This window comes from Myodes glareolus, chromosome 2 (genome assembly GCF_982192425.1).
Source record: "Myodes glareolus chromosome 2, mMyoGla1.1, whole genome shotgun sequence".
Lineage (NCBI taxonomy): Eukaryota > Metazoa > Chordata > Mammalia > Rodentia > Cricetidae > Myodes > Myodes glareolus.
Genome location: NC_142027.1, coordinates 68,858,878 through 68,885,089, shown reverse-complemented (window position 1 = coordinate 68,885,089; position 26,212 = coordinate 68,858,878). Strand labels below are relative to the sequence as shown.

Here is a 26,212-nt window from a genome sequence, read left to right as displayed (position 1 = left end):
TCAGTGTGACTGGCTTTATGTTGAGGTCTTTGATCCATTTGGACTTGAGTTTTGTGCATGGTGATAGATATGGGTCTATTTTCATTCTTTTACATGTTGATATCCAGTTATGCCAGCACCACTTGTTAAATGTGCTTTCTCTTTTCCATTTGATATTTTTTTGCTTCTTTGTCAAAGATCAGGTGTTCGAAAATGTGTGGATTGATGTCCGAGTCTTCTATTTAGTTCCATTGAGCCTCCTGTCTGTTCTTATGCCAATACCAGGCTGTTTTCAGTACTATAGCTCTGTAGTAGAGCTTGAAGCCAGGGATTGTGATGCTATCCTGGGTTTTTTGTTTTTCTAAATGAAGTTGAGTACTGTTCTTTTGAGGTCTTTGAAGAATTTTGCTGGGATTTTGATGGACATTGTGTTAAATCTGTAGATTGCTTTCGGTATGATTGCCATTTTTACTGTATTAATTCTGCCTACCCAAAACCATGGGAGGTCTTTCCACTTTCTGGTGTCTTCTTCAATTTTTTTCTTCAAAGATTTAAAGTTCTTGTCATACAAGTCTTCCACTTGTTTGGTTAGAGTTACTCTGAGATATTTTATGCTATTTGTGGCTATTGTGAAGGGTGTTGATTTTCTGATTTCTTCCCTAGCCCTTTTATCATCTGTGTACAGAAGGGCTACTGATTTTTTTTTTTCGAGACAAGGTTTCATCTGTACCTTTGGAGTGTGTCCTGGCACTAGCTCTTGTAGACCAGGCTGGCCTCAAACTCACAGGGATCCACCTGCTCTGCTTCCCAAGTTCTGGGATTAAAGGCTTGCGCCACTACTGCCCGGCTCCCTTTTTATTTTCTTTTTGGTTTTGTTTTTCAAGACAGGTTTCACTGTGTAACTCTGGCTGTCCTGGAATTTAGTAATTTATTTTTTATTTTTATGCACATTGGTGTTCTTGCTTTCGTGTATGCCTGTGTGAGGATGTCAGATCCCCAGGAACTGGAGTTACACAGTTATGAGCTGCCGTGTGGGTGCTGGGAATTGAACTCAGATTCTCTGGAAGAGCTGTTTGTGCTCTTAATTGCTGAGCCATCTCTCTAGCTCTGATTTTTTCCTTACTTTTAGGCATTATTAAAAATATGAACATTTTAAAAATACATATGGGGCTGTAGAGACGACTCAGTGGTTAAAAACATTGACTGATTCTTTTGAAAGGACAGAGGTTCAGTTCCCAGAACCTATGTAGTGGCTTATAACTGTCTATAACTCAAGCTTTAAGGCATCTGACACTCTCTTCTGGCCACATGCTACACAAACTTACATTGTAGGGAAAAATTACATACACATAAAAATAAAACAAGAATGCTTATATAAATAAGGAGTATTTTTAGAATTTTCAAAATTAATGTTTTAATTTTTTTTTTTACCAATTCTGTTTTTCTTCTACAGCCCCTAAAAGACGAAGGCCTGCACGTTCAATATTTGATGGTTTCCGAGATTTTCAAACTGAAACTAGTAGGTATTTGTGAACTAGTCTCAGCGCTATTTTCCATTCCACTTCCTTTCTGTTAAAAAGAAAAGAATGTTTAGTATTTGTCTTCATTACTTTGAGGATTCACCATGTTTAAGAAGTGAAATAATAATGACATCAAAATGTTGGGTGAAGATACTGGCTAGTTTGATCTCTAGGATCCACATGATAAAAAGAGAGAAACTGACTCCTGCAAGTTGTACTTTGACTCCGCATATGTACCATGACATACATACATGTACATGTATATACAGATACTGTCCTAGTTAGGGTTACTGTTGCTGTAATGAAACACCATGACCATCTTTAACTTAGGGAGGTGTCAAAGACCAGCATCAACAAAACTTGTATGGTTCAGGGTAAGAACATGAATAGAATTATTAAATAAAAGAAACAGAGATATAAGAGAAATAAGAGAGAAACATATAAGGGGAGGGAGGAGGCAACAGACTTGATTAACATGATATAAGGAATAGACTTGAATTCTCTGACCTTTGGTCCAGATGGAGTGGCTCCAGCTCTATACCCAAAATGCTAGTTGACCACACCCTGGGTCAGAATCTCTCATTTGTAGCCACACTTGTTGTCAACAACTTTGAGAGAGCAAAAATAAGCTCAAAGTCTCTGACCTCCAGTCGTGGTGAAGCAGGATCACAACTGTGGGTCCCCACGGGGAGGAAAGGATTTATTTGGCTCGTGTCAGGACAGGAACTCAAACAGGAAAGGAACTTGGAGGAAGGAACTGATGCAGAGGCCATAGAAGGGTGCTGCTCACTGACTTGATTACCCATGGCTTGCTTAGCCTGCTTTCTTGTAGAACCAAGGACTACCAGCCTAGGGGTGGTACCACCCACGATTGGTTGGGCCCTCCCCCATCAATCACTAATTAAGAAAATGTACTACAGCAGTGGGGGAGGGGTCATACATCAGGAATCCTGCATATCAGATATTTGCATTATAATTAGTAACAATAGCAAATACAGTTATGGAGTAGCAATGAAAATAATTTTATGGCTTGGGGGTCACCACAACATGAAGAACTGTGTTAAAGGGTTACAGCATTAGGAAGACTGAGGACCACTGCCCTATAGGCTTGCCTGTAGCCAGCTTAGTGTTACAGAGTCATTTTCTTAATTGAGTCTCCTTCCTCTGATGACTCTACCTTGTTAAGTTGACATAAAACTAGTCAGCACAGTTCATGCCTTTCTGTGGTTCAGCTCAGAAGTATCTTGGAAGTGTCTCAGAAGTATACTTTTAAGAGTCTAAAGAAAGGACAAATTTGTTCGTTTATTTATTTGTTGGGGGTGGTGTGTAGGCCATGATAATGTGTGTGTTCTCTAACAAGAGAATAGCTTATTAGAGTTAATTCCTACCACATGGGTCCTGGGGATTGAACTCAGGCCATCAGGTTTGGCAGCAAGTACCCTGACTTTCTGAACCATCTAGCTGTCCCAGGACAGTTGTTTTTTAGATAATGAGAAATGCTTGGTCTGTATCTGGTGTTGTATCTGTGCCCCTTTAAGGCAAGGATAGGTCCAGTGACTTTGGAAAAAGTTGAAAGAGAAGGCTTAAGTTATCAAAGGAATCTGTGTTTTTCTAGTAAATGGGGACAGCAGTGTCCATAACTTCTACTGCAAGTATTTAAAAACTGGGAGCTAGCTGCAATAGATGTGTTAGGGTCATTATCAAACTAGAGAAATGATTCTGAAAGTTTTCTTCTGTGTTGTTTATAAATATGTGAAAGAGTTTGCTTTGATGGTGTGTGTGTGTGTGTGTGTGTGTGTGTGTGTGTGTGTGTGTGTGTGTATTATTTTGCTGGCAACAAACAGGGTCTTGAATATTCTAGGCAAGCAAGCGTTCCACCCCTCAGGTATATCCTCATATCAAGGTGAATTCAGTTTTGTTTTAAATGGTGGTGGATACTAAATGGGTGCCTGTGTGTACTAGATAAGTACTGAGCTAGATCTCCAGCTGCCTTTCCTTCTTACTGTGAGACAGACAATCTCTTACTAGGTTGTTCAGATTGGACTTGAACTCACTCTGTGGCTCAGGATTTTTTGTTTTTTGAGACAGGGTTTCTCTGTGTAACAACCTTGACTGTCCTGGAACTTACTTTGTAGAACAGGCTAACCTTGAACTCATAGCAATCTGCCTGTGCCCCTTGAGTGCTGGGGTTAAAGCCAAGTGCTACCACACCTGGCTGAACTTCTTGTGTTAGCCTGCACCACCAGGCCTGGCCCAACATGACTATTTGTAACTAATTTAGTATTCTACTTTTATCCTTTGGCTAGGGAACAACACAAAATCCTGGAATATTTTTTTGCCCCCCTTTGTATTTTCTTTTAGTTATTTGCTTTTTGTATTTGAGGCTAAGCATACTGTTCAGTAATTCTTTCAGTCAATATAAGGTCTTTTGTTTATTATGGAATTTAACACTTTCATTTTATGACTAATTAAAACTTTTCCCATCCTTCTGTATTGCAGTTAGGCAAGAACAGGAATTAAGAAATGGAGGAGCAATAGATAAGAAACTAACCACCCTTGCAGATCTGTTCCGACCCCCAATCGACTTGATGCACAAAGGCAGCTTTGAAACAGTAAGTTTTTGGAGATTGTATACTAAAGCTGTGAACTGGTTTACAATTTTAGTGTATTTTTTTTCCTCTTTCCTTTTTCTTGAGACAGGGTCCTACCATGTAACCTGGACATATTATATTGACCATGCTGTCCTCAAAATCAGAGATGGGTCTGCCTCTACTTTCTCTGTGTGCCACCATGCCTTTTAAATTTAATTTTATATTTTTCAGTATATAGAGAATTGGTATCCTAACTATTTCTGCATAATATGCTTAAGGGTTACACTGGGTTATATTTTTACTGGCAATAAATGACTTAACATTTTTAACAACGGTGTATGAGGTTGATTATTTTGAGGGCCTTTGATTAGCTTTGTGTGGCATCATTGTAGAACCTCTACCACTTTGAAAGCTTCTTTTTTAAAAACTTAGTTTTGTAAATGTATGTATCTTTTACTATTGCTAGGTATGCAGTGTAATGTTTATTAACCATTTATAAATTGTTTGTGTTTTTCTTTTGCTTATATTGTAGTCTCCCCCTTATCTGTAGTTTCGATTAGGTTTAATTTACATGAAATCTCAAAATATTAAATGGAAAGTTTCAGAAATAAAAGTTGCTATGGTGTTTTGTTGTTGTTTGTTTGATTTTTTTTTTTGTTTTGTTTTGTTTTTGAGACAGGTTTTCTCTGTTTGCTTTGGAGCCTGTCCTGGAACTCACTCTGTAGACCAGGCTGGCCTCGAACTCAGAGAGATCACCTGCCTCTACCTCCCGGGTGCTAGGATTAAACATGTGCACCACCTGGCTGAAAATTGTTATGCTTTAAGTTATGCATTGTTCTAAGTAGTGTGATGAAATCTTGACATCTACTAAGGACAATGTATCTATATAATATCTGTTACCTACCTGTTTATCATTTAGTTAGCTGATCTGGGTAATATAAATTGATCAGCCTGCTGGGGTGGTAGCGGTGCATGCCTAGCACTAGGGAAACCAAGGCAGGGGTTGTAACGTGAGGGCCAGCTTGTTGGGGTTTCTGTCCTGCCCAGTACCCCAACAAGCCAGCAAGTCCCAAGGAAAATCACATGGAGTCTACATCAGGTTATAAACTGATTGGCTCATTTGGTCACGCTTCTTGTTAACTCTTATAACTTATATTAACCCATTATTCTCATCTATGTTAGCCATAATGGCTCCATACCTTTCTCAGCTGGGCAAGTTACATGCTGCCTCTTCCGTGGTCTGCACAGGAGTGGCTGAGGAACCTTTCTCCTCCCTAGCCTTATCCTATTCTCATTACTCCGCCTCTACTTCCTGTCTGGTTGACCCGCCTATACTTCCTGCCTGGCCAATCAGCGTTTTATTAAAATACATGATTGACAGAATACAGATAATTCTCCCGCATCAAGGGGTATCTCTAAATTCAAGACTAGCCTGATCTTCAGATTGAGTTCTAGGACACCTGTGGCTACCCAGAGAAGAAACCCTGTCTTGGAAAAACAAAAACAAAAAATTGCTCAATTTATAATAGCTTCATTTTATTTATTTGTGTTTTTTTGGTGGGGGGAGTGTTGGGTGGTTTGTTTGTTGTTTGTTTTTTGTTTTGGTGTTTTGTGTAACTTTGGAGCCAAGTTGGCCTTGAACTTACAGAGAATTTGCTTGCCTCTTCCTCCCAAGTACTGGAATTAAAGGCATAGTTCTTTCATTTTTGAGGCAGGGTCTTACTATGTAGCTCTTAGACCAGACTGGCCTTGAACTCAGAGAGCCACCTGTTTATGAGATTAAAGGTGTGCACCACCACACCCAACTCAATTTGTAATATCTTTGTTTGTTTGGTTGGTTGGTTTGTTTTTTCCAGACAGGGTTTCTCTGTAGCTTTGGAGCCTGTTCTGGAACAAACTCTTATAGACCAGGCTGACCTTGAACTCACAGAGATCCACCTGCCTCTGCCTCCCAAGTACTGAGATTAAAGATGTGTGCCATCACCTTCCAGCTTCAGTTTGTAATAACTTAATGCTTGTGCTTAAATAACTTAATTGTAACCCAAAATTTAACTAGTGATGTTGGTAATTGGGTATATCATAGGCAAATTATAAAGTGTTTACTATAATTAAAAGGGTGATAATTCTTGGTTTATAGTAAAAATAAATTATCCATGAAATTGTGAAGAAGGGACTTCTTCAAAAGAATTTTGAACTACTTTTCCTGTCATATTCGACATTGTAAAAGTTTGGTCTCCATGTGCCAGTGCTTAGTTAGAATGGAGAATACATTAAATTTGTGTATATTTTTTGTTATTTGTGGTTTCATGATGACAGAAGTCAGAAAAATAATCCCACACCAGTTCAGAATTATGAATACTAAAAGGGTTATTTATTTAAGGAGAAACTTACAGATTACTGTCCTAGATAACAGTCCTCTGACTGAACACAAACAGAGTCTAGCAGCCAGAAACAAAAGTGTGGGGCACATACTTTACAGCTGCTTTTACAGTATAAGAGACCATGCCCAAGTGGGCTGGTATCTTAAAGGCTATTGGCTGAAGGAATGGAATGTGCTCCCACAGCAGTTTCAGATAAATACTGAATATATATTAGAAGTACTAACATATATTAGAAATATGTCCGGATCTAATTACAAAATATATTCTTTCCCCAGTTCTTCCTAGCTTTATCTTTTCTAAACCTAAAGGAAAACTTCCTGGGGCAGGTTTACTTGATTGTTAACTTTTAAGCAGAGCTAGGGAATATGTTCCCTTCTCACCACAGTGGTAATGACTGTCATTGAGAAAACAGCAGTAGGAACTGGAGAGATGACTTAGATGACTTAGCAGTTAAGAGCATTAGCTGCTCCTGCAGTGGATCCAGATTTATTTTCCAGCACCCACATGGTGACTTACAACTGCAGTTCTAGGGGATCCAATACCTTCTTCTGGTCTCCACAGATAGCAGGCATGTACATAAACTCATAAACATGCATTCAAACACATAAAAATAAACAAACCTTTAAAAACAAACAAGTAAATAAAACAAAACTATCACATTTTCAAGATACTTGGTATTTCCAGAGAGGATTTGCTGGCTGGTAAGACTGTTGAATGTGGGGTTCCAACAGTTAGCTCCATGCCAGTATCTCCCTTTCTCTTTATACTTACTGAAGTTTTCTAAAGGAACAAAATCAAGACTATTGTGCATAGTATTACAGAAAAAAATTTAAAATAAGGAATTTACTAGGTTGACTTAATGATATCCACTGGCAGATAGTTCAACAGTGACTGTCTGTGTACTTGAGCTGCTCAATCCAGGAAGTAGGTTGCTTCAGCCTTTCTATCTGGTGTTGAAGGCCTAGAAACTCCCTGGAGAGCTGAAGTCTGATGATGACAATGGCCAAATGTGTACACTGAGAAAGAAAGGGACTTACAGGGATGTACACACTTACTTCCTCCAATTTTCATTCACTCAGTGGCTGGTGCCAGCCAACTTCTGGGTGGGCCTTTCTTCCCAGTCCTAAAGGTCTGTGTTCTCTAAAGTGCAATTTCACCAGTTCTGATTTCTCCTAATTCACTCAACTTGATAGCTGTCACAGGATTATGTATATGCAAAATAATAATGGTAAATGAAAAAACTATTTGTCATTTAAAGATTTGTTATTTGTCTGCGTATATATGCATGTGCATGAAGTTGTCCCCAGAGACCAGAAGAGGGCATCAGATCCTCTGGAGATGTGACCCACTGGGGATAGGTGCTGGGAACCAAACTCCATTCCTCTGCAAGAGTGTCAAGTACTTTTATCTTCTAGCCCGTATCTCCAGCCTCTAGATATCATTTTACTTATTAATTATTTGATAATTTATTTTTTCTTTCTTATTTTGGCAACAGAGTTTGAGACAGGGTCTCTCTGTATAGCCCTTGCTTTCCTGGAGCTCTGACCCAGAACTTCACCTGCCTCTGTCTACTCAGTGCAGCTACCCAGTTTACAACAAGGTGTGAACCACCCACACCCTGATAGGATTTGTTACAGTGTATTTTAATCATACTCATTCCCTATTCCCCTAACTCCTCCCAGCTTCACATTTCCCACCTGGGTACTCCCTCTCAACTTTGTAGCCTCTGTCCCTGCCTTGTCTAAAACCATCAAGACCAATTTGTGCTACCCTTACATAGAATGGTCCAGGGGTGCATGGAGCATCCACTGGAGCATGGTCACTCTATCAGGAATGACACTTCTAAATTTTCTGCCCTGGCTGTCTTGCAACTGTCTCTGTACACCAGACTGACCTCAAACTCAGTGATCCTCCTGCCTCTGCCGCTCAAGTGCTGGGATTAAAGGTGAGCGCCACCACTGCTTGGCTAGAAACTATTTTTTTTTTAATCAATGTTTAACTTTACTTTTACAGGCCAAAGAGTGTGGCCAGATGCAGAATAAGTGGCTGATGATAAACATTCAAAATGTACAAGACTTTGCATGCCAGTGCCTCAACCGTGATGTGTGGAGCAATGAAGCTGTGAAGAATATTATCCGGGAACATTTTATTTTCTGGCAGGTGAGAAGGATAGTTAATTAGAAATTTTGTAATATTTTTTGTAGTCTAGGATGTTGTGGAGGAGGAATGGTGTTACAAACAGGGAAAAGTGAATTCATTTATGACATAAGTTACCTGTAATGGTTAAATATGTGATGCTCATGCTTAGTAGCATCTTGACGATCAATCTACAGCTGTACAGTTCAGTAGAAGAACAGTAAAAGCCCACACAGTTTACATTTTTCCAGAAATACCAACTGAAAAGGTTCAAAGGAAACAGGTGAAATTAATATTCTTTAAATCAATGGATTATATATATTTATATATAACATTAACATTTTAATGTCATGCTCTGTGGGTGTTAAATTCTCAATATATGGTATGTAATTCATGCTTAGTGCATGGAATTAGTCAATTTCCACTATTTCATATCCATACAAGACAAATGGCCATGTGGAAATATTTTAGAACTTTGGAGAAACATTTAAAAAGTTGTGTTTTAGCTTGAGTTTGTTACTCTTTTACTGTGCTTTCTTAGCTTAATATTCCTCTGTGTTCAGATGTAATATCTTTTTGCATAAATTATCTAGTTAAGTTAAACTAGGTAGCTTACCTCTAACTTCCCTTTTGTTTTACTCTTCTTGTTTGGTTGGAGTTTTTCGTTTGTTTGTTTGTTTGTTTAGAAGAGGCTTACTGCTGGGGATTCAACCTGGGTCCTCTTGCAAGCTAGGCAAGTGCTCCATCATTAAGCTAATCTCCACCCTCCTTTTTAGTTCTTTTGTTGTTTGTTTTTTCAAGATGTGGTTTCTCTATAGTCCTGGCTATCCTGGAACTCACTCTATAGACCAGGCTTACTTTGAACTCAGAGATCAAGCTGCCTTTGCCTCCTGAGTGCTGGGATTAAAGATGTGCGCCACTAGAGTCCACTTCTTTTTAGCTTTTGAAACCACTCCAAGTAGGCCTTAAACTTGTGATCCTCTGACCTCAGTCACCTGAGTAGCTGAGGATTATAGCCTAGGTAGGCCCAGTTTCAATTTCTAGTTTTTAAAAGTTACAGAAAATAACAGAGTAAACATAATATTTTCCTTTTCTAAGATATATTACTACTGATGCTATTAATTTACCTGTTTGTATTTTACAGCCTGATAAAGTGGGATTTCTGGTTTTTTAACTATTGTTATTATAAGTTTGTGTGTGTATACTGTATGGCTGTGTGGTGTGGAGGACTGCGGATAAATTTTGGAAATTGGTTGTCTCCTTCCATTATGGGTTCTGGGGATCAAACTCAGGTTGTCAAACTTGTGCTGAAACCCTTTTACCTGTTGAGTCATCTTGGCCTCTGAGATTGGTGTTTTTTTGAGTTTTTGTTTTGGTTTGTTTTGGTTTGGTTTTTGGTTTTTTCGAGACAGGATTTCTCTGTGTCACCCTGACTGTCCTGGAACTCACTCTATCGACCAGGCTGGCTTTGAATTCACAGAGATCCACCTGCTTCCACCTTCTGAGTGCTGCTGAGGTTAAAGGTGTGTGCCATGATCACCTAGCTCTGTGATTGTTTTTAATGACAGAATTTCTTTTATTTCATTCAAATATTGACTGAACATTTCTGCCTAATAAAATGTTGGGTTTTCAAATTTATAATCTTAATATATTGTGATTTATTTATTTTTAATTTTTATGATTTATTTATCTTTTTATTTTATGTGCATTGGTGTGAAGGTATCAGGTCCTCTGGAACTGGATTTTCAGACAGTTGTGAGCTGCCATGTGGGTGCTGGGAATTGAACCCGGGTCCTCTGGAAGAGCAGTCAGTGCTCTTAACTGCTGAGCCATTTCTCCAGCCCCTATATTGTGATTTATTAAAGTACATTTTCTATGCCAGGCATAATGACGAATGCTTTTCTCTGTAAGTTCAAGGACAACCTGGTCTACATGGTGAACTCCAGGACAGTCAGAGCTGTCCCCAAAATAAACCAAACCAAACAAACAGAAAACTCATAGGTGGACAGATACTTGAAAAGAAAAAGTACCTCTTTTGAAGTGAGGAAGGAGGAGGAATAGGTTTGTTGCTCATAATGAGTTTTTAGAAGGGACTGGGAGTAAGTCTATACCTGATCTTACTTCCCTTTTCACATGGGAATGAAAACCAAGCATGTTTTTCAAAGACTCATATGGGGAATCCATTGCTGTTAGTGGGTAACATTGCTTTTTATACTACTGACTTAACAGGTTTATCATGACAGTGAGGAAGGTCAGAGATACATACAGTTTTATAAACTAGGGGATTTCCCCTATGTTTCCATCTTGGACCCACGGACAGGTAAGTTACATCCAATTACAACCTTTAAACTATCATTTATTTTTCACATACCTAAATAGTTGATTAATATTTGATTGGGTCTGGTTTTAGCAATGTAACAGTTAAGGAAAGTTTTTCTGTTTATTCCATAATTATGTAAATATCCTTGAATGTGTGTATTTTGGGAGTCTATTTCTGGCAACTTGAGGGGAAACAGTATTTTGTGTTTGTACAGTTCTGCTCTTTTTGAGGAAAACTGATAGGATTATCTCTTTATAAGGGTCTCCCTAGGTTTTCTATTATATTAAAATCTTAAGATTTTAAGTTTTGGTTATTTTCCTCTAGAGCACTAGAGGGTGAGCTGGTTTCATTATTAATTATATTTTATTTAAATTTTTCTTTGTTTGAACTTCTTCTTCCTAAATTGCTGTAAGTGGTGCCAGCAAATAAGATAATTTTCCTGTCATGATGGATTCTATCAATGAGTTATAATTGATGTTTGGTAAGTTATGATGATACTCTGTGACTTCAGCAACTAAGGGATGGGGATATGAATTTGTCACAAATGTTCACTATTCATATGGCAATTATTTAATGAGTATGGTTAAAAGAATTATTGATTTTATATTTACATGTCTTGATTTTTTTTTTCAATTTTTAGGTCAGAAGCTAGTAGAGTGGCACCAATTAGATGTATCTTCTTTCTTGGACCAAGTAACAGGGTTTTTGGGTGAACATGGGCAACTGGATGGACTTTCTAGCAGTCCCCCCAAAAAATGTGCCCGATCAGTAAGTATAAGTGATGGACGACTGAATATACCTGTCTGTCAGCATCTTATGTGAAGCATTTGATGTTAACATGGTACTTTTAATAACATAAGTAGTGAACAGTTAGGGTTTCTGACTGTACTACTTAGATACTTCTTTTTTGATAGTTTTCTGCTGAAGAATTTCTTCTACTCAGTGAAGTCATAATAAAGTATACAACCCCCTACATATATACATAATTAAAGAATAAAAAGAAAAGAAAGGAACAATCTAAGTGTATAAAGCAGGAGAACTGGTGGCCAGGCTGCTGGTAGAGGGATCTTCCTAAAGCGACTCTGGGAGGACTTCTCAAGCCAGACTGAAGCAACAGTGGATGTAAAGTTTTCACTTGGGATATTATTTGGCATTATTACTGGTGAGATAGCTTTAGGTCCTGGGTTTCTCTGGCCCTCCCAGAGTTTATTTTTACATTTAATCTCTGTAATAGTTATTATGCAGACATCTTTGCTAATTGACATTATGATTAGTTTCAAGTAAAAGCTCTTCAAAGATAAGGCAGTCTTACTTTGGTTATTATTGCCGTTTGGATTTTGATGGCAATGAGAATAAAATTATGTATCTTTAGAAGTCTATAGTGTATAGTGATAAAAGAAATAGCCCATATCTAAAATAAGTACCTAAATTGAATAAATGAAATTTTTCTGTTTACTTTGGGCATTTCACATTTCTTTACGAATTTAGGACCAGCGTATTATTTAATACAAGGAAACTTGCTATAATTTTAATTGGAATACACTGGTTCTATGGACATCTAATAATTGAATCTTCAGGTCTGGTAGTATGGAAAATATCTCCCTATTTTTGTGTCTTTAATTTCTCCCAGCAGTATTTTCTTGTTTTTTTTTTTTTGTATTGACCTTAGAGTACAACCTCAATAAACAAATTTATTAATTTGAATAGCTCTTATGACGCATCTTGCTGTTAACGGATATGTATGAATGCATGTATGTTTGTATATGTATATATGTATGTAGAGTTTCATATTTTTGTTCATTTACTTATTTTTGTGACCCAAGCTTATTTATAGAAGCTTAGTGAGAAATCATTTACAGGAGCATTGACACCTTACCAGTGGCTACACTCCTGAAGAAAATGTCCTTTCCATTCCCAGCAACCATTAACTGTTTATTTTAGAGAGAGGTTGTGCCTTTGTAAGTTCTTTCCATGGCAGGGTGTTGATGGGTCCATCCTGTATAGGATTTATACAGGTGATCACAGCCATTGCACTTATCCCAGAAAATGTCCCTCCACCCCATCCTTCACATCTTACATTCTCTCTGCCTTCTCTTCCATGGCATTTGCTGAACTATGGAGAGGCTGCAATGAATGCTGTAGTCCCATTTATGGCTGAACATTCAACATTATATTCTCTACATTTTAACCCCTTTTGAGTTTTTGCAGTTACCATTGTCCACTGCAGAAAGAAGTTTCTGTTACTATAGCAACAGCAGCACTAATCTGACTGTTGGAGTCTCTTAGTGCTCCTTTCCTGGCTCCTGGAGACTTTGTCTCACCACTAGAAGTTCCTCTGTCTGGTTATATAACTCCTTTTAAAATTTGTATTTGTGTGATGTGTGTGTGTATGTTCTTGTGTATGGGAGTGCATGTAAGCGTTCCTCCTTATTCACTAAGGCAGGGTGTCAGTTGAACCCAAGATTCATAAATATAACTAATCTGGTTAGACAGTTTGCTATGAGAGCCCCTTTCTCTGCCTACTGAATGTTGGTATTATAGCCAGACTGCTACACCCACCGAGCATTTATAAGGGTTCTAGAGATCTGAGCAATAGTCCTCCCACTTTTGAAGTAAGCTCTTTAACCACTGATTGTCTCTCTAGTCCATATGTTTATTAAGATGTACTTTAAGAAGTTACTGAGGTTTCCTCCTTTTTGTGGAGCAGATTATGATCTTGTCCAGTGGGCTCAGATTCAGGAATCCTTGAATTCCTGATACTTATGCCTCCATCTCCTGCCTGTATTCCTTTTATTCTTAGTTTACAAGGTATCACATGTCTGATCCCAGCACCCAAGAGGCTGAATCGAGAACAAGTGCAAGTTTGGGGACAATCAGAACTATATATTGCTTTCTATTCTAGTTCAGGCTGTAGAGTGAGGCCTGTCTCAAAACAAGTCATAGACAAAACAAGCAAATAAATACTATAGGGCAAGTAGTACATGGACTTTCTTAATTAGACCTTTTTTAGTTAAAAAAAAAAACTTTTTAGTTTTTTATTTTATGTGTGTTTTGCGTGTATGTGTCCTACATGTGTGCACTGCCCTTGAAGTCCACAAGAATGTTGGATCCCCTGGAACTGAAGTTACAAATGGTCGAGAGCCATGATGTGGGTCTTAGGAACTAACCCAGTATTCTCTGCAAGAGTAGAAGGTGGGGCTGGAGGGATAGAGTATAAGGGGGTCTTCAAGAGACCAGCTCTTACGAATCCCTCTCAGGATTCAATTAAAGACACCACAATAAGCAAAAGGAGCTAGAATCCAAGGGTTAAGAAACCTACTCATAACACATTTTTTTCTATCCATGTTTCTTTATTTTTCTTCTTTCTTTCTTATTCCTTAACCCACTTGTTACAAACGTTCCCAGTAATATTTTTATGATTTTTTAAAAATGCTGGGAGGTTCCCGACAGCAGTAGGCAGGCAGCGGACTCAGGGAGCAGCCAGTCACAGACAGAGACAGCTGCCAGTTCCTGAGCGGTGGTTGATCCCTGGCAGGGAGACACATGGCGGGTGTCAGGCAGGAGACAGAGACATGGATAGACACAACATGTAGAGTGAGGTTGAATATTTATTCAGGGGGTTATGGAGGGGAAAGGGAGAAGGGGGGGCAGAGAGAGAGAGAGAAGAGGAGAAAGACAGAGAAGGGGGGAGCAGAGAGACAAGCGCATGCTGAGAGGGGACAGACAGAATCTAAGATGGGAGGAGGAGGGCAGGGGGTCGCTGGGAGTAGGCGTGGCTTGTCTCTTAAAGAGACGAAAACCATAACAAATATAACCAGCAGTGACCCAGCCCTAGCAGGTTTCAGCACTGGAATTCTTTTGCTCCATAAAAATCAGAAAGGAGTTTACACACACACACACACACACACACACACACACACACACACATCTGTGGCTGTCAGCTCAGGGTGGGAGTGGCTTAGTGTACGTCTGGTGAACTCCTTAATGGAAAAAGTAAAGAAATGAATTAAATCATCAGGGAATTCTAGAGGGGAAAGCTAGTAAGCTACACTACCTTTTTAGGTGGTTAAAGGTTTATTTTCAATAAAATTATGAATAGAACAAAGATTATTTATTAAGTCAGCATGCCATTTTTTTTCTCCCAGCATGCATAGAGGATATTGTGTAACCAGGTAACCTATGTAAACAGTCAGGAGGAAGCTAATGGTTCCTGCTCTGATTAGCATATTCATCAGACACTGTAATTTCCATGGGTCTAGGTCTGGCGCTTACACTTACTGGTCTAAGTGGTAGAAACAAAGAGGAGACCCTGGCCTCTAAATTATCAGTTCCAGGGTGTACTGTTATCAGCGAATCTGATCACAGGTGTTATGGGTCGGTGGTGCCAATGGGAAGGAAGTTTTTCTCTGCTGTCCTTGAGAGTAAAATACAAGAAGTAAGTTTCCTGAACTGAAATCATCAGTAAGCTGAGGTTAAGGTGTAAGGAGTTAGGAATTTTTTAAGTGGGGTATAACCAGGGCATGCTTATTCTATGTATCTGAGAAACTATGAATCAACAGCTTTGGGCAAGTAGTAATTCTGTGTCCTTGGATATATGTGAATATCTTAAATGGAATGCTCTTACCTGGACCCTAAACACTGGCAAAATGCCTGTTGATAAAGATAATTGCAGGAAGGCAGATCCCTGTGCTTACCTAGGAGAGGAACCAAGGCCTGGCAGTGTGAAACTTTTCACCTGTAGCTAGGGGAATGTGATCAGTGAGCCCCCAAAGCGTAGGAAACAGTTCTGAACTGTGGGAATTAATTCATAAATTTGTAACAGAAGGGGAGTCAGCCATAGCGAACATCTACAGCAAGAAACAACCACTTTATTCATAAAGCAATAATGCAGAAAACCCTTGCCTTTTGGTTTAAAACCTTCACCAAAAGCCCCGGCTCTTGATGAGTTGCTCTTGAAAAGATGGCTGAGTAATTACTGTAAAATGATGCTGATTGTAGTGGGATTAGTGGGAGCATATACTATTTTTCCAGAGGAACTGAGTTCAGGTCCAGGTACCCACCCACATCAGGTTGCTCATAATCAGCTCCAGGTCTGATGTGTGTGGTCACCTACACTCATGTGAACACATACATACACATACATATTAAAATAATAAAAATAAAATTCTAAAATGAGTAGCAGGTTCTTTTAATCTGAACTAACTCTCTGGCCCCTGGTATTTTTGTTTATAACCATAATTTGGGTTCTGTAAGTAAGGAATCCCAGGGAAGAGTGAGTATTGGATAGGAACGATAGGAACCTGGTGCTATCTGCTGTCTCCCTGCTGTACAGTGTTACTGCAAATTTAGTCACTTAAGCTAGTGCTATCCCATAAATAAGTCTACTTGCTTTATATGGATGATAAATTAGACTTGATTTTATTTTTATTCATTTATTTGTTTTTTAGGAAAGGTTTCTCATTATGTAGTTCTGCCTGTCCAAGAACTCACTCTGTAGACCTGGCTGTACTTGAAATCACATAGATTCACTTGCCTTTGCCTCCAAGTGCTGAGATTAAAGGTGTGCCCCATCATGCCTGGCTTAATTTTTAAAAAAATATTATATGGCAGTAGGAAAAGGATCGAGAGTTCCAAGATCATCCTGAGCCACATAGTGCGTTTTGAGCCGATCTGGACTATAGAAGACTCTTTTTTTTAAAAAAAAAAATCATAATGCTGAGCTGGAGAGACGGCTCCATGAAGAAGAGACTTGCTCTTCTAGAAAACCCTGGCTCAGATCCCTGCACCCACATCAGACAGCTCACCACCACCCGTAGCCCCAGTTCCAGTGATTCAGTGCCTTCTAGGCTCTGTAGGTACCAGGCATGTACATGATATGCATGCATAAATTAGCTCCATTCAGGTGGTCCATATTTTGTGACTTTTAAAAATGAAATCTGTGTGGGCAGTGGACACATGCCCTTAGTCCTAGCTCTTGGGAGGCAGAGGCTGGCCAATCTCTGAACTCTGAGTTTGAGGACAGCCTGGTCTGCATAGTGAGTGCCAGGACAGCCAGAGCTACACAGAGAAACCCTGTCTTGAACCCCCAACCTCCAAGAAAAAAGATAACAATCTGTGATATTCAAAACTTTAACAAGAGAAAATTAGAAATTTGTATTTCTATGGCTGTTAGATGGCTTAGTGGGTTAGACACCTTCTTCCAACCTTGATGACCTGAGTAATCTCTAGAACCCTTGTGGTGCAAGGAGAGAACAATTCCTGCCAGCTAGTCAGAACTTAAATGTGTACACACTAGCTGCATAGCCGTACACATACATACAGGTATAAATAAATAAATATGTTTATATAAATAATAAAAGGAATATGCATTTCTCATTATCATAATGAAAATCTTTATTACTAAGCTTTCAAGAATTTAATCTGTCCATTTATACCCCGAATGTTTCCCTTAGTTGTTTTTGGTTTTTTTTTTTTTTTTTTTTTTTTTTTGAGATGATCTCACTGTATGCTGCGTGCTGAAAGTCAAACTTGCAAACTTACTACCTCAGCCCCGCCAAGTGTTAAATCCTGGGAGGATTGATATGGCATACCACCATGTCATATCTTGATAATGATATTTTCTTGTTTTGAATGCTAAGAATCATTGCATTTAATGATAAGCAAAGGAGACATTTTCTGATGTTTAATTATTTTAATTATATTAAAGAATAGTAGTTTGGCTTTATATTTAAAACTTGAGTTCGGGGGCTGGAGAGATAGCTCAGCGGTTAAGAGCACTGACTGCTCTTCCAGGGGTCCTGAGTTCAATTTCCAGCATCCATATGATGACTCACAACCATTTGCCACGAGAGCTAGTGCTCTCATCTGACCTGCAGGCATACATGCAGACAAGAACACTATATATATAATAAATACATCTTTAAAATAAATAAATTGTTATTTTTCTAAACAAAAAATTATAACCTATTTTCTTGGCTTTGTTCATTTTGATGGCTTAAAATATTAGTGTACTGGGTACTATGAGATATTTGTGCTGCTTATCTGTGTTTCAAACAGTGTCTCACTTTGTAGCACAGGCTAGTCTTAGACTTTGAACAATCTCCCACCTCTGCTTCATGAATGCTGGCATTATAGGTATGTGCCATCATTTCCAGTTTAATGATAGTCTTTTATTTTTGCCTTTAAAGTAGCCATTCTAGTTTTACTTTCTAATAAAAGTCCTTGACCTCATATTGTACAAGAGACAGATTCTGCTTCGGCAGAAAATTACAGTGATGTGTTGACTGTATGTTTTTTATATCCTGTTTGAGTGGTTTTTGGTTTAACTGTTATTCTTTCCACCTGTGTTTTGACTACACCTCATAGGAGAGCCTCATAGATGCCAGTGAAGACAGCCAGCTGGAAGCTGCCATCAGAGCCTCTCTGCAGGAGACACATTTCGACTCAGCACAGGCAAAGCAGGATAACCGCTCAGATGAAGAATCTGAATCAGAACTTTTTTCTGGCAGTGAGGAATTCATATCGGTTTGTGGCTCTGATGAAGAAGAGGAAGTAGAGAATCTTGCTAAGTCTAGAAAGTCTCCTCATAAAGATCTGGGGCATAGAAAAGAGGAGAACAGAAGGCCACTGATTGAGCCCCCAGCCAGAACTGAGCCTGGCACAGCCACAAACCATCAAGGATTGCCAACCATGGATCCTGAGCTCTTGGAGATGTCACCTGAAAAGTCAGACGGAATAGTGGAGGGGATAGATGTAAATGGTGGGTTACTTGCTGAACTTGAATGTACTAAATAACTTGTTCTAGTTAATCTCCCATATTAAACACCCATGTGTGTATAACTCTTCCTTAGGACCAAAAGCACAGCTAATGCTACGGTACCCAGATGGAAAAAGGGAGCAGATCACTCTTCCAGAGCAAGCTAAACTGCTGGTGAGTGTATCTCACTGAAACATTTGATTAAAGCAAAGAAAATGATTGCTAGGGATTAAACCCATAACCTAATGCATGCTAAGCAGACCCTACCACTATTCTATACCCTTACCCTAGCGACCACAGAAAATTGAAGTCAAGTAGATATTGCTCGACTCTCTGACAAAGATGTAGGGTATCTGATATCTAAATCGAAACTTCATTGTCAAGAGTCTTACGGATTTTGGGGGGGGGGGCAGGGTTGTGAGTTTTTTTTTTTTTTTGTACTTGTTTTTTGTTTGTTTTTTTGTTTTTGTTTTGCTGCAGGGTTGGTCTCACTACATAGCCCTGAGTGGCCTGGAGCTCAGAGATTTGCCTATCTTAGCTTCCCAAATGCTAGAATTAAGGATGTGGTGGTATTTGAGGTGGGGGTCTCACTTCACAACCCAGGCTAGCCTAGAACTTAAAATAGTCTTTCTGCTTAGCCTCCCAAGTGTTTCGATTTTAAATATGAGCTGCTGTCTTATTTTTAATTAGTTTATTTTCTTCTCATTTTTTAGGCAAGTCACAGGCCAACCAAGGCTTTTCAGTTCTGTGTTTGTGTAGGTAAACACTGACTTCTAGAAAAGAAGTAGTGGTTTTATCTGAAGACTGTAGTGGGGATCTTGGGTTTCTTGGTAGCATCTGTTACTACAAAGTAGTTAGGAACCAAGGTTCCTAATCTCTTCTGTGGTCTGTTAGAATTTTTTCTTGTGAGTCTCTATTTTATTCCATTCCCCTTTTTGTATACCTGTAAGATTTATTTACTCCTTGGTTTGCATATGACAGCACCTGCCAAGGAGCTTCTAAAGACCTAAGTACTAGAAAAGAAATTTGATCTTACTAGCATAACCTGTGGGTGGTCCCCATTCCTAGCCTATCACTATGCTTGGGGTTAGTCACTTTCCTCATTGCTACAACAAAATACCTGACAGAAACAACTTAAGGCAGGCTAGGTGGTGTTGGCACACGCCTTTAATCCCAGCACTCTGGAGGCAGAGGCAGCGGATCTCTGTGAGTTCAAGGCCAGCCTGGTCTACAAGAGCTAGTTCCAGGACAGGCTCCAAAGCTATACAGAGAAACCATGTCTCAAAAAAACTTAAAAAACAAAAACAGTTTAAGGGAGGAAGGATTTCTTCTGGGTCATAGTTTCCAAGAAATTTCATCCCAGCAGAGCAGGATATGCATGGCAGTGAAAGCATGGCAGAGGCTCCCTCTCTAGTGATGGGAGCCGGGGACTTGTTCATGTGGCTGTGGGTCAGGAAGTAGAGAACTAGACTAGACCCAGAGGGGTGGATAGGACCTTCGAGGCCTGCTTGTGGGTGACCTACTCGGCCAGCCAGGCCCCACATCCTAAAGGCTCAGAACATGTGCCTTTGGGGACTTTGGAATTAACCATAAAGTTGAAGACTGACAAATTGTAGTTGCCGGCCCATGCCAGAATGCTACTACTGTCTAACTGGGACAGAGGCGAGAGGGGAGCCTCCTAGTTCTCTCAGCAAACTGTGGTATAGACATGTTAAATGAAAAATTCCAGAATCAATGCATAAGTTTTAAATTACATTTTATTCTGAATAGCACAATGAAACCTACCATCCCACTCTATCACCTGTGATATGAACCATTCCTTTTATCCAGGGTAGTCTGGTGGTGTATGCTTGAGAGGCAATAATCATCTTAGTAATAATGAATATTATAGTTATCACAGGGTTTCTGGTCAGGTAACTTCAAAAAACTTTTAGAACTTATATTTAAAACAAAACAAAACATTTTTGATGGGTATGGCGGTGCACGCCTTTAATAAACCCAACACTCAGGAGGCAGAGACAGGTGAATCTTTTAGTTTGAGGCCAGCCTGGTCTACAGAGTGACTTCCAGGATGGTCAGGGACACACAGAGAAACCCTGTCTTGGTGATATTCAGACTTACTTACTTACTTACTTACTTACTTACTTGGGGATATACATACATACATACATACATACATACATACATACATAATACATACTTTAAATGTGTGTATGTATTTTTGCAACTGTGCAGTGACTGTTAGTTACTGATGGTCCCAAAGGTTAAAAGAGGTAATGCTAGCATATATAAAATGTGTGTATGTATGTACGTATAAAAATTTATATGTATAGTGTTTTATTATTAGTTTTTGTCAATATACAGAGGTTTGTACTATCTGTGTCAGTTACATATCTACCAGGGGTTATGGTGTGTGTTTCCTAGGGACATGTGTCACTGCTGTGTAACCCACCCTTTTGAGAATTTTAGTTGCAAAACTGCGTAGAAAACTAGACCATATGTAAAGGGAAAAGATAACTGGAAAAGACTGAGCATGTTTATCTGATGAGAAAGCATTTGTAGAGAAGGAAGTGTTGACATTGTAACAGACAGTTGTGTGGTCATGATTGAAAGGACATATTCCCTGATGGAGGAAGAAAAACAGTGCTATATTTTATAAATATTGACTGGGTTTATTTATTGAGGAGTTAGCAGTGACTCTTTTTATATCACATAGTTATATTCATAAGTTACTGGATATGGATTTATCTCTTTTTTAATATTTTTTATGGTTTATTTAACTTTATTTTATGTGCATTGGTGTAAAGGTGTCAGATCCCCTGCAACTGGATCTTCAGACTGTTGTAAGTTGCCATGTGGGTGCTGGGAATTGAACCTGGGTCCTCTGCAAGAGCAGTCAGTGCTCTTAGCCACTGAGCTATCTCTCCAGCCCCTGGATTTATCTTACTTATCCAAAGAGTTTTGTTGAACTTTTTTCCCTCAACTTGGAAAATGTTAGTATTTAATTAGCCTCCCTGGGTGGCTTCAAGTCACCAGAACACAGGCACCTCCAACCCTCCAACACCCTTTATCTTCAGCTCTTCTGCTGAAAAATTCACCAATACGTTTTTATAATGCTGGGATTAAAGCATGCCTTGCCATGTGTGGCCTCAGGTAAGACATGTTTCTGATCTCATCGCTAACAGGGACACCCAAGACCCCTCCCTACCCATGAATTAAGACCAGCAGATTCTCTTCGAAAACTCTAGCACACCAGGACAAAGAATTGTTGACCTTCTATAAATAAGCTTTGATTATCTGAATAACTTACTTTTATCTAATGTGATAAAAATAGAATATTCTTATAAATTAGTCAGCATGGTATTATTTCCAGCTAACAGTTTTGTCTTACTCTTATTTTTCATAGGCTTTGGTGAAGCACGTCCAATCTAAAGGATATCCAAATGAACGTTTTGAACTTCTTACCAATTTCCCTCGGAGGAAGCTCTCTCATCTGGACTATGACATTACCTTACAAGAGGCAGGCCTCTGTCCTCAAGAGACTGTCTTTGTACAGGAAAGAAATTAACACCATGACCTGACCTCTCTCAGCTTACCCCTTCTTCCCTTTTCCTGTGAGGTACCATGTCACTAAGTATGCATTTGGCTCATAGGACTATAGAGCCGAAGCTGGACAAGCAAGTCACCTGCCTTTCCTTTATTTCTTTCTCTCACCTGCTTCTCTCTCTCCCCTCTTCCTCTGTGATTTTCTTCTTTTTCTCTCTTTCTTATCACATGTGACCAAATGGAAGTGTAAAGATAAGGATAAGGTCTCTCCCAGTGCTGGCAGCAGGAAATGTGTGTTTTAATAAGTGGTCTCTTTTGTGGCACCTTTTTGGTATCTAGTGGTGTTAACCATAGACTCTTATGACAAAGAATGGCTAGAATCAGAATTAAAAAACAACCCCCATTTTTGGTAGGTAAAAGAAATTGTCTTAACATACATTTTGTTTTTCATATAAGAAGATCTCCTAATGAAGTATCCAGGCTTTTGTTTATGTGGAGAAGATCCCCTATACTATTGCTCATCATAGTTAAAGTTCCCCCAGGGTTCCCATCTTCCAGTTACAAGAGTTATTTCCATGATGTGTGTTGTTGGCAGAATGAATGCTTAGTGTATTGTGTAGCACAGGGTGGCTTTCAGTGTCCTAGCCTGGGACAGTTTTCTTTATTATTGCTCTATTAGTTGTATTCCTCCGTCCAGTCCTAGGATGAACCTTTAGTGAGCGTCTTGTGTCTGGGCTAGGAAGGTGCTTGCTGTTTTGCCTGCACAGCCAATTAGTTCCTTTGTTTTCATTGTCCGAGTCTGTAGTGTTCTGTAGGAAGGCAGGTGTTCAATAATCATGTAGTACAATGCCTATAATTGTAAACACTATGGTTATTGATTGTCCTATGTGCTTAAGGCGTACTTAGGTATGTCCTGGGGTTGGGGGGTGGGCAGGGCGGGGGAACCTGCAGCTGAGAGTTGCTAGTGATGTTTTTTTGATTAGAAATAGTGATTTTGTTTTTTATCCCCAACTGGAAATACTCTAAAATGCTCTGGTAACTAAATGACTTTAATTCCTCATGCTGTTTTATTCTATAAAATTTTAAAACTGAAAGTCTCTGATAGGAAGACCTTAAAACTCAGTTCATAAGACTACAGTTAGTAAGAAGGACATTACCAGTAACCGTCAGATGTGAGTCTTTTTCTGCCAACAAGTCGACATTCAAGTTGTATTTGGTGAAAGCTTTTTTCAGTATTATTTAGAAGAGGCCACCTGTTTTGTACAGCACTATATTATCATCAGCTTTACTCTGTGCTCAGTTCTTTCCTTGAGCTTTTAGATAGAGTGCTTCAGCAGAACTATAGTGGTTGGTGGGAAATAAAACTTGAAACTGCTTATAAAACCATTTCTATAGAATGACCTGTCTTGTCAATCGGAGATTTCGATTGATTCTTGTACTTGAGGAACCTTTGGGTTCCTGTGCACGTGCAGGTTGCTCTCTTGGTAACTAGGGATTAAAAAGATAAGCTAAAGAGATGTGGTATGTTACTGGTGTGCGATGTAGAATATGGTTGTTAATGATTAGAGTTTGAGGGACCTCCTAACGAATGGTTATGTATCTCCTCAAGGAAATCATGGGAAATTCTGTTATTTTTCAGTGAGTCCTTTTGAATTAATGTTCTTACATTTTTTTCTAAGTCTGTGTAAGTGCTTATGTATAAGTATATAATTGTATAAATATTTATAAATATATTTATATAATTACAATTTCATTTATACTTTGAGTCAAAGTTCTCTCTTTAGATTGGTGACTGAATAATACCACTTTGGTGTTTTTATAGCGCTTGAGGCTTAACCAACAGTTTGGATATATTGAGCAAGCATGTTAATTCCTCAGTTGTAGCTTTGAACTTGAATAAAAACTGTCTGAGGAATGGAACTGTATACTCTCAAATGTGTAAAACTAACAGTCAAGGTAAGCAGCCTAAAGCCTTCAGGAGCCACAGGGTAAAAGTGAGAGCATTCTCAGCTTTGCTGTGCTGGCACCATCTCCACTCGCAGCACAGGCCCAGCTAAAGCCCAAACCAGTCAAGAGTTGTCCCTTCAAGGGCTCTGCTTTGTTCTCTATAGAGTAACCTGTCTTGAGAACCTGAGGCAGGATGTTCAGAGTGAGAGGGTGTATGCAGTTCTTTCTTTCTTTTTTTTAAAAATATACTTAGCATTGGCAAATCCATTTATGAGAAATTAAGATGACTGAGTGTCTATGTGTGTTAACAGGGCATTGCACGTTTATCAAGCTTAGGATGATGAGCTGTGGGAGATTTTACTCCTTTTGACCAGGATTGGCCCATGGAAGGAAGAGTTATGGATATACATGAGAAAAATAAATGGGAATATTGCCTTGCTCACGTATTTAATCTATGTAAGAAGTTTGTCTTTGTTCTTCTGCATGTTATTTTTCTTTCAAGGGAGAGCTTTTACTGGACAGTTATGTGAAAGCTGTGTGAGTTAAGCATAGTGGTTCCCTATAGGAGTAGAAACAGCTCAGAAGTTTTTAAAGGAGGAAAGGGACAAGATAAACTGGAGAGTGACATATAAAGAAAGGGAATGAACTCGTGAGAGAAAAGCTGTCTCAACTTGAGCACGGTTCCTGCTGAGGGCAGAGCAGGACTGGCTGTGAGTAGCTAGCGTGTGCTGTGTGACGCGTGTTTCCTCCTTCCGTCGTCATGCGGTCCCTACATGGTATACTCTTCTCATTTATAAATGAGGAAGAAAACGAATTCATGCAGCTTGTGCAGTGTGTCGTTACTGCTAAGGGCCAAATTAGAATTAGAGCCCAAAGTCTGTTCCTTCCCCTTGTGTGGTATATTATCTACGTCAGTTGGAGTCCCTTTACTCTACGGTCATCTTTTATATGAGGCTTTGTCAGCTGAAGGGTTTTGTTTCCTTAAAGCGGGAAGGGATAGTTGGGGTCGAGATTGTGGGATTTGTACTATCCTTATAAAATCTTAATTATGCCATTTTTAACAGACAGGTATCCGTTGTTTTTTAAAAATAATTCAGTAAGAAAAATAACTGCAACATTATTTGCCAAGAATAGATGGAAAACATAGAAAGATTTTTTTTTTAAAAAAAAAAGAAGATACAATTATCTTTTCTGATAGATTGTTCATGATAGGTTATTGAACAACCTTTGTTTTTCCTTTGTTTTTTTTTTATCTTTTTGCTTTGTTCTGCATACAATTCTACTGTATTAACACTCTATTGAGTCTGTAGTCAAACATCGGAAATATTTTGAAAGCTAAGATCTCTTTGAATTGTTTCATCCAATTAAGGAATCATCTGTATACATGGATAACAGCAGGAAGGTGAGTGTTATCCCTTTCAGGGTTGAACTGTGATAATAGGAACTCAGGAGGGAAGGATAGTGTAGGTTTAATTAGGGGTGTTCTCCCAGAGAAGAAAATGGACAGTAGCAAGCCAGGTGCTGTGACTCGTTCTTGATTCTGCCTCTTTAAAATAGTAGATTTGAAGCATTAAGTTTATCCGTAAGTAAAGACCTTTGTCCAAATAATAAAGAATTTTAAACTCAAGTACTAGAAATTCTTTAATTAGCAGGCATCTCACTTGAACACTAGAGAAAAATACCGGAGGGCTCCTGAAAAATGAAGGCAGGATTTCTCTCCTTGGGTACAGTACATGGTGTTTGATCCTGGTGGGCTTAGTACACTTGGGTAACAACTTTGCTTCTCGTTATATTGGCAAGTTACTTTCCTTCTCTGACTCTAGAATTTCTTGTTTGAAAAACAGAGAAGCGAGAAAAAAGTAAAACAGAATTGGACTAGATTAGTTCTACCTTTTGAAGTCAGAGGACTTTAGATGTTTTTAAGTTTTGACATGAGTGGAGAAGGATAGGGTTAACTACTAGTAGAATTAACCTCATGGAAGAAGTGTGTCTGGAATCATAGCCCTTACAGATAAAAATATCCCCAAAGTATTATG

The 26,212-nt window shown here is 38.9% G+C and overlaps 1 protein-coding gene and 1 non-coding gene across 3 annotated transcripts in view; one reads left to right on the top strand and one right to left on the bottom strand.

Annotated features, from left to right (window-relative positions):
• Positions 1 to 25,331, top strand: part of Ubxn7 (UBX domain protein 7) — a 61,002-nt gene extending 35,671 nt beyond the window's left edge. The window contains exons 4-11 of one of the 2 annotated variants that reach the window (XM_048454021.3): positions 1,433 to 1,498; positions 3,999 to 4,111; positions 8,485 to 8,631; positions 10,837 to 10,927; positions 11,568 to 11,695; positions 18,293 to 18,686; positions 18,778 to 18,857; positions 22,090 to 25,331. In XM_048454021.3, coding sequence (XP_048309978.1) covers positions 1,433 to 1,498; positions 3,999 to 4,111; positions 8,485 to 8,631; positions 10,837 to 10,927; positions 11,568 to 11,695; positions 18,293 to 18,686; positions 18,778 to 18,857; positions 22,090 to 22,251 — 1,181 coding nt within the window. In that variant the 3' untranslated portion in view covers positions 22,252 to 25,331. The remainder of the gene's footprint in view (positions 1 to 1,432; positions 1,499 to 3,998; positions 4,112 to 8,484; positions 8,632 to 10,836; positions 10,928 to 11,567; positions 11,696 to 18,292; positions 18,687 to 18,777; positions 18,858 to 22,089) is intronic. The other variant, XM_048454022.3, reaches the window with a different exon arrangement.
• On the bottom strand, positions 21,842 to 21,977 carry LOC125413255 (small nucleolar RNA SNORA3/SNORA45 family). The gene has a single exon (XR_007235913.1). It is a non-coding gene; the product is annotated as a small nucleolar RNA SNORA3/SNORA45 family (small nucleolar RNA).
• Positions 25,332 to 26,212: the final 881 nt, after the last annotated feature.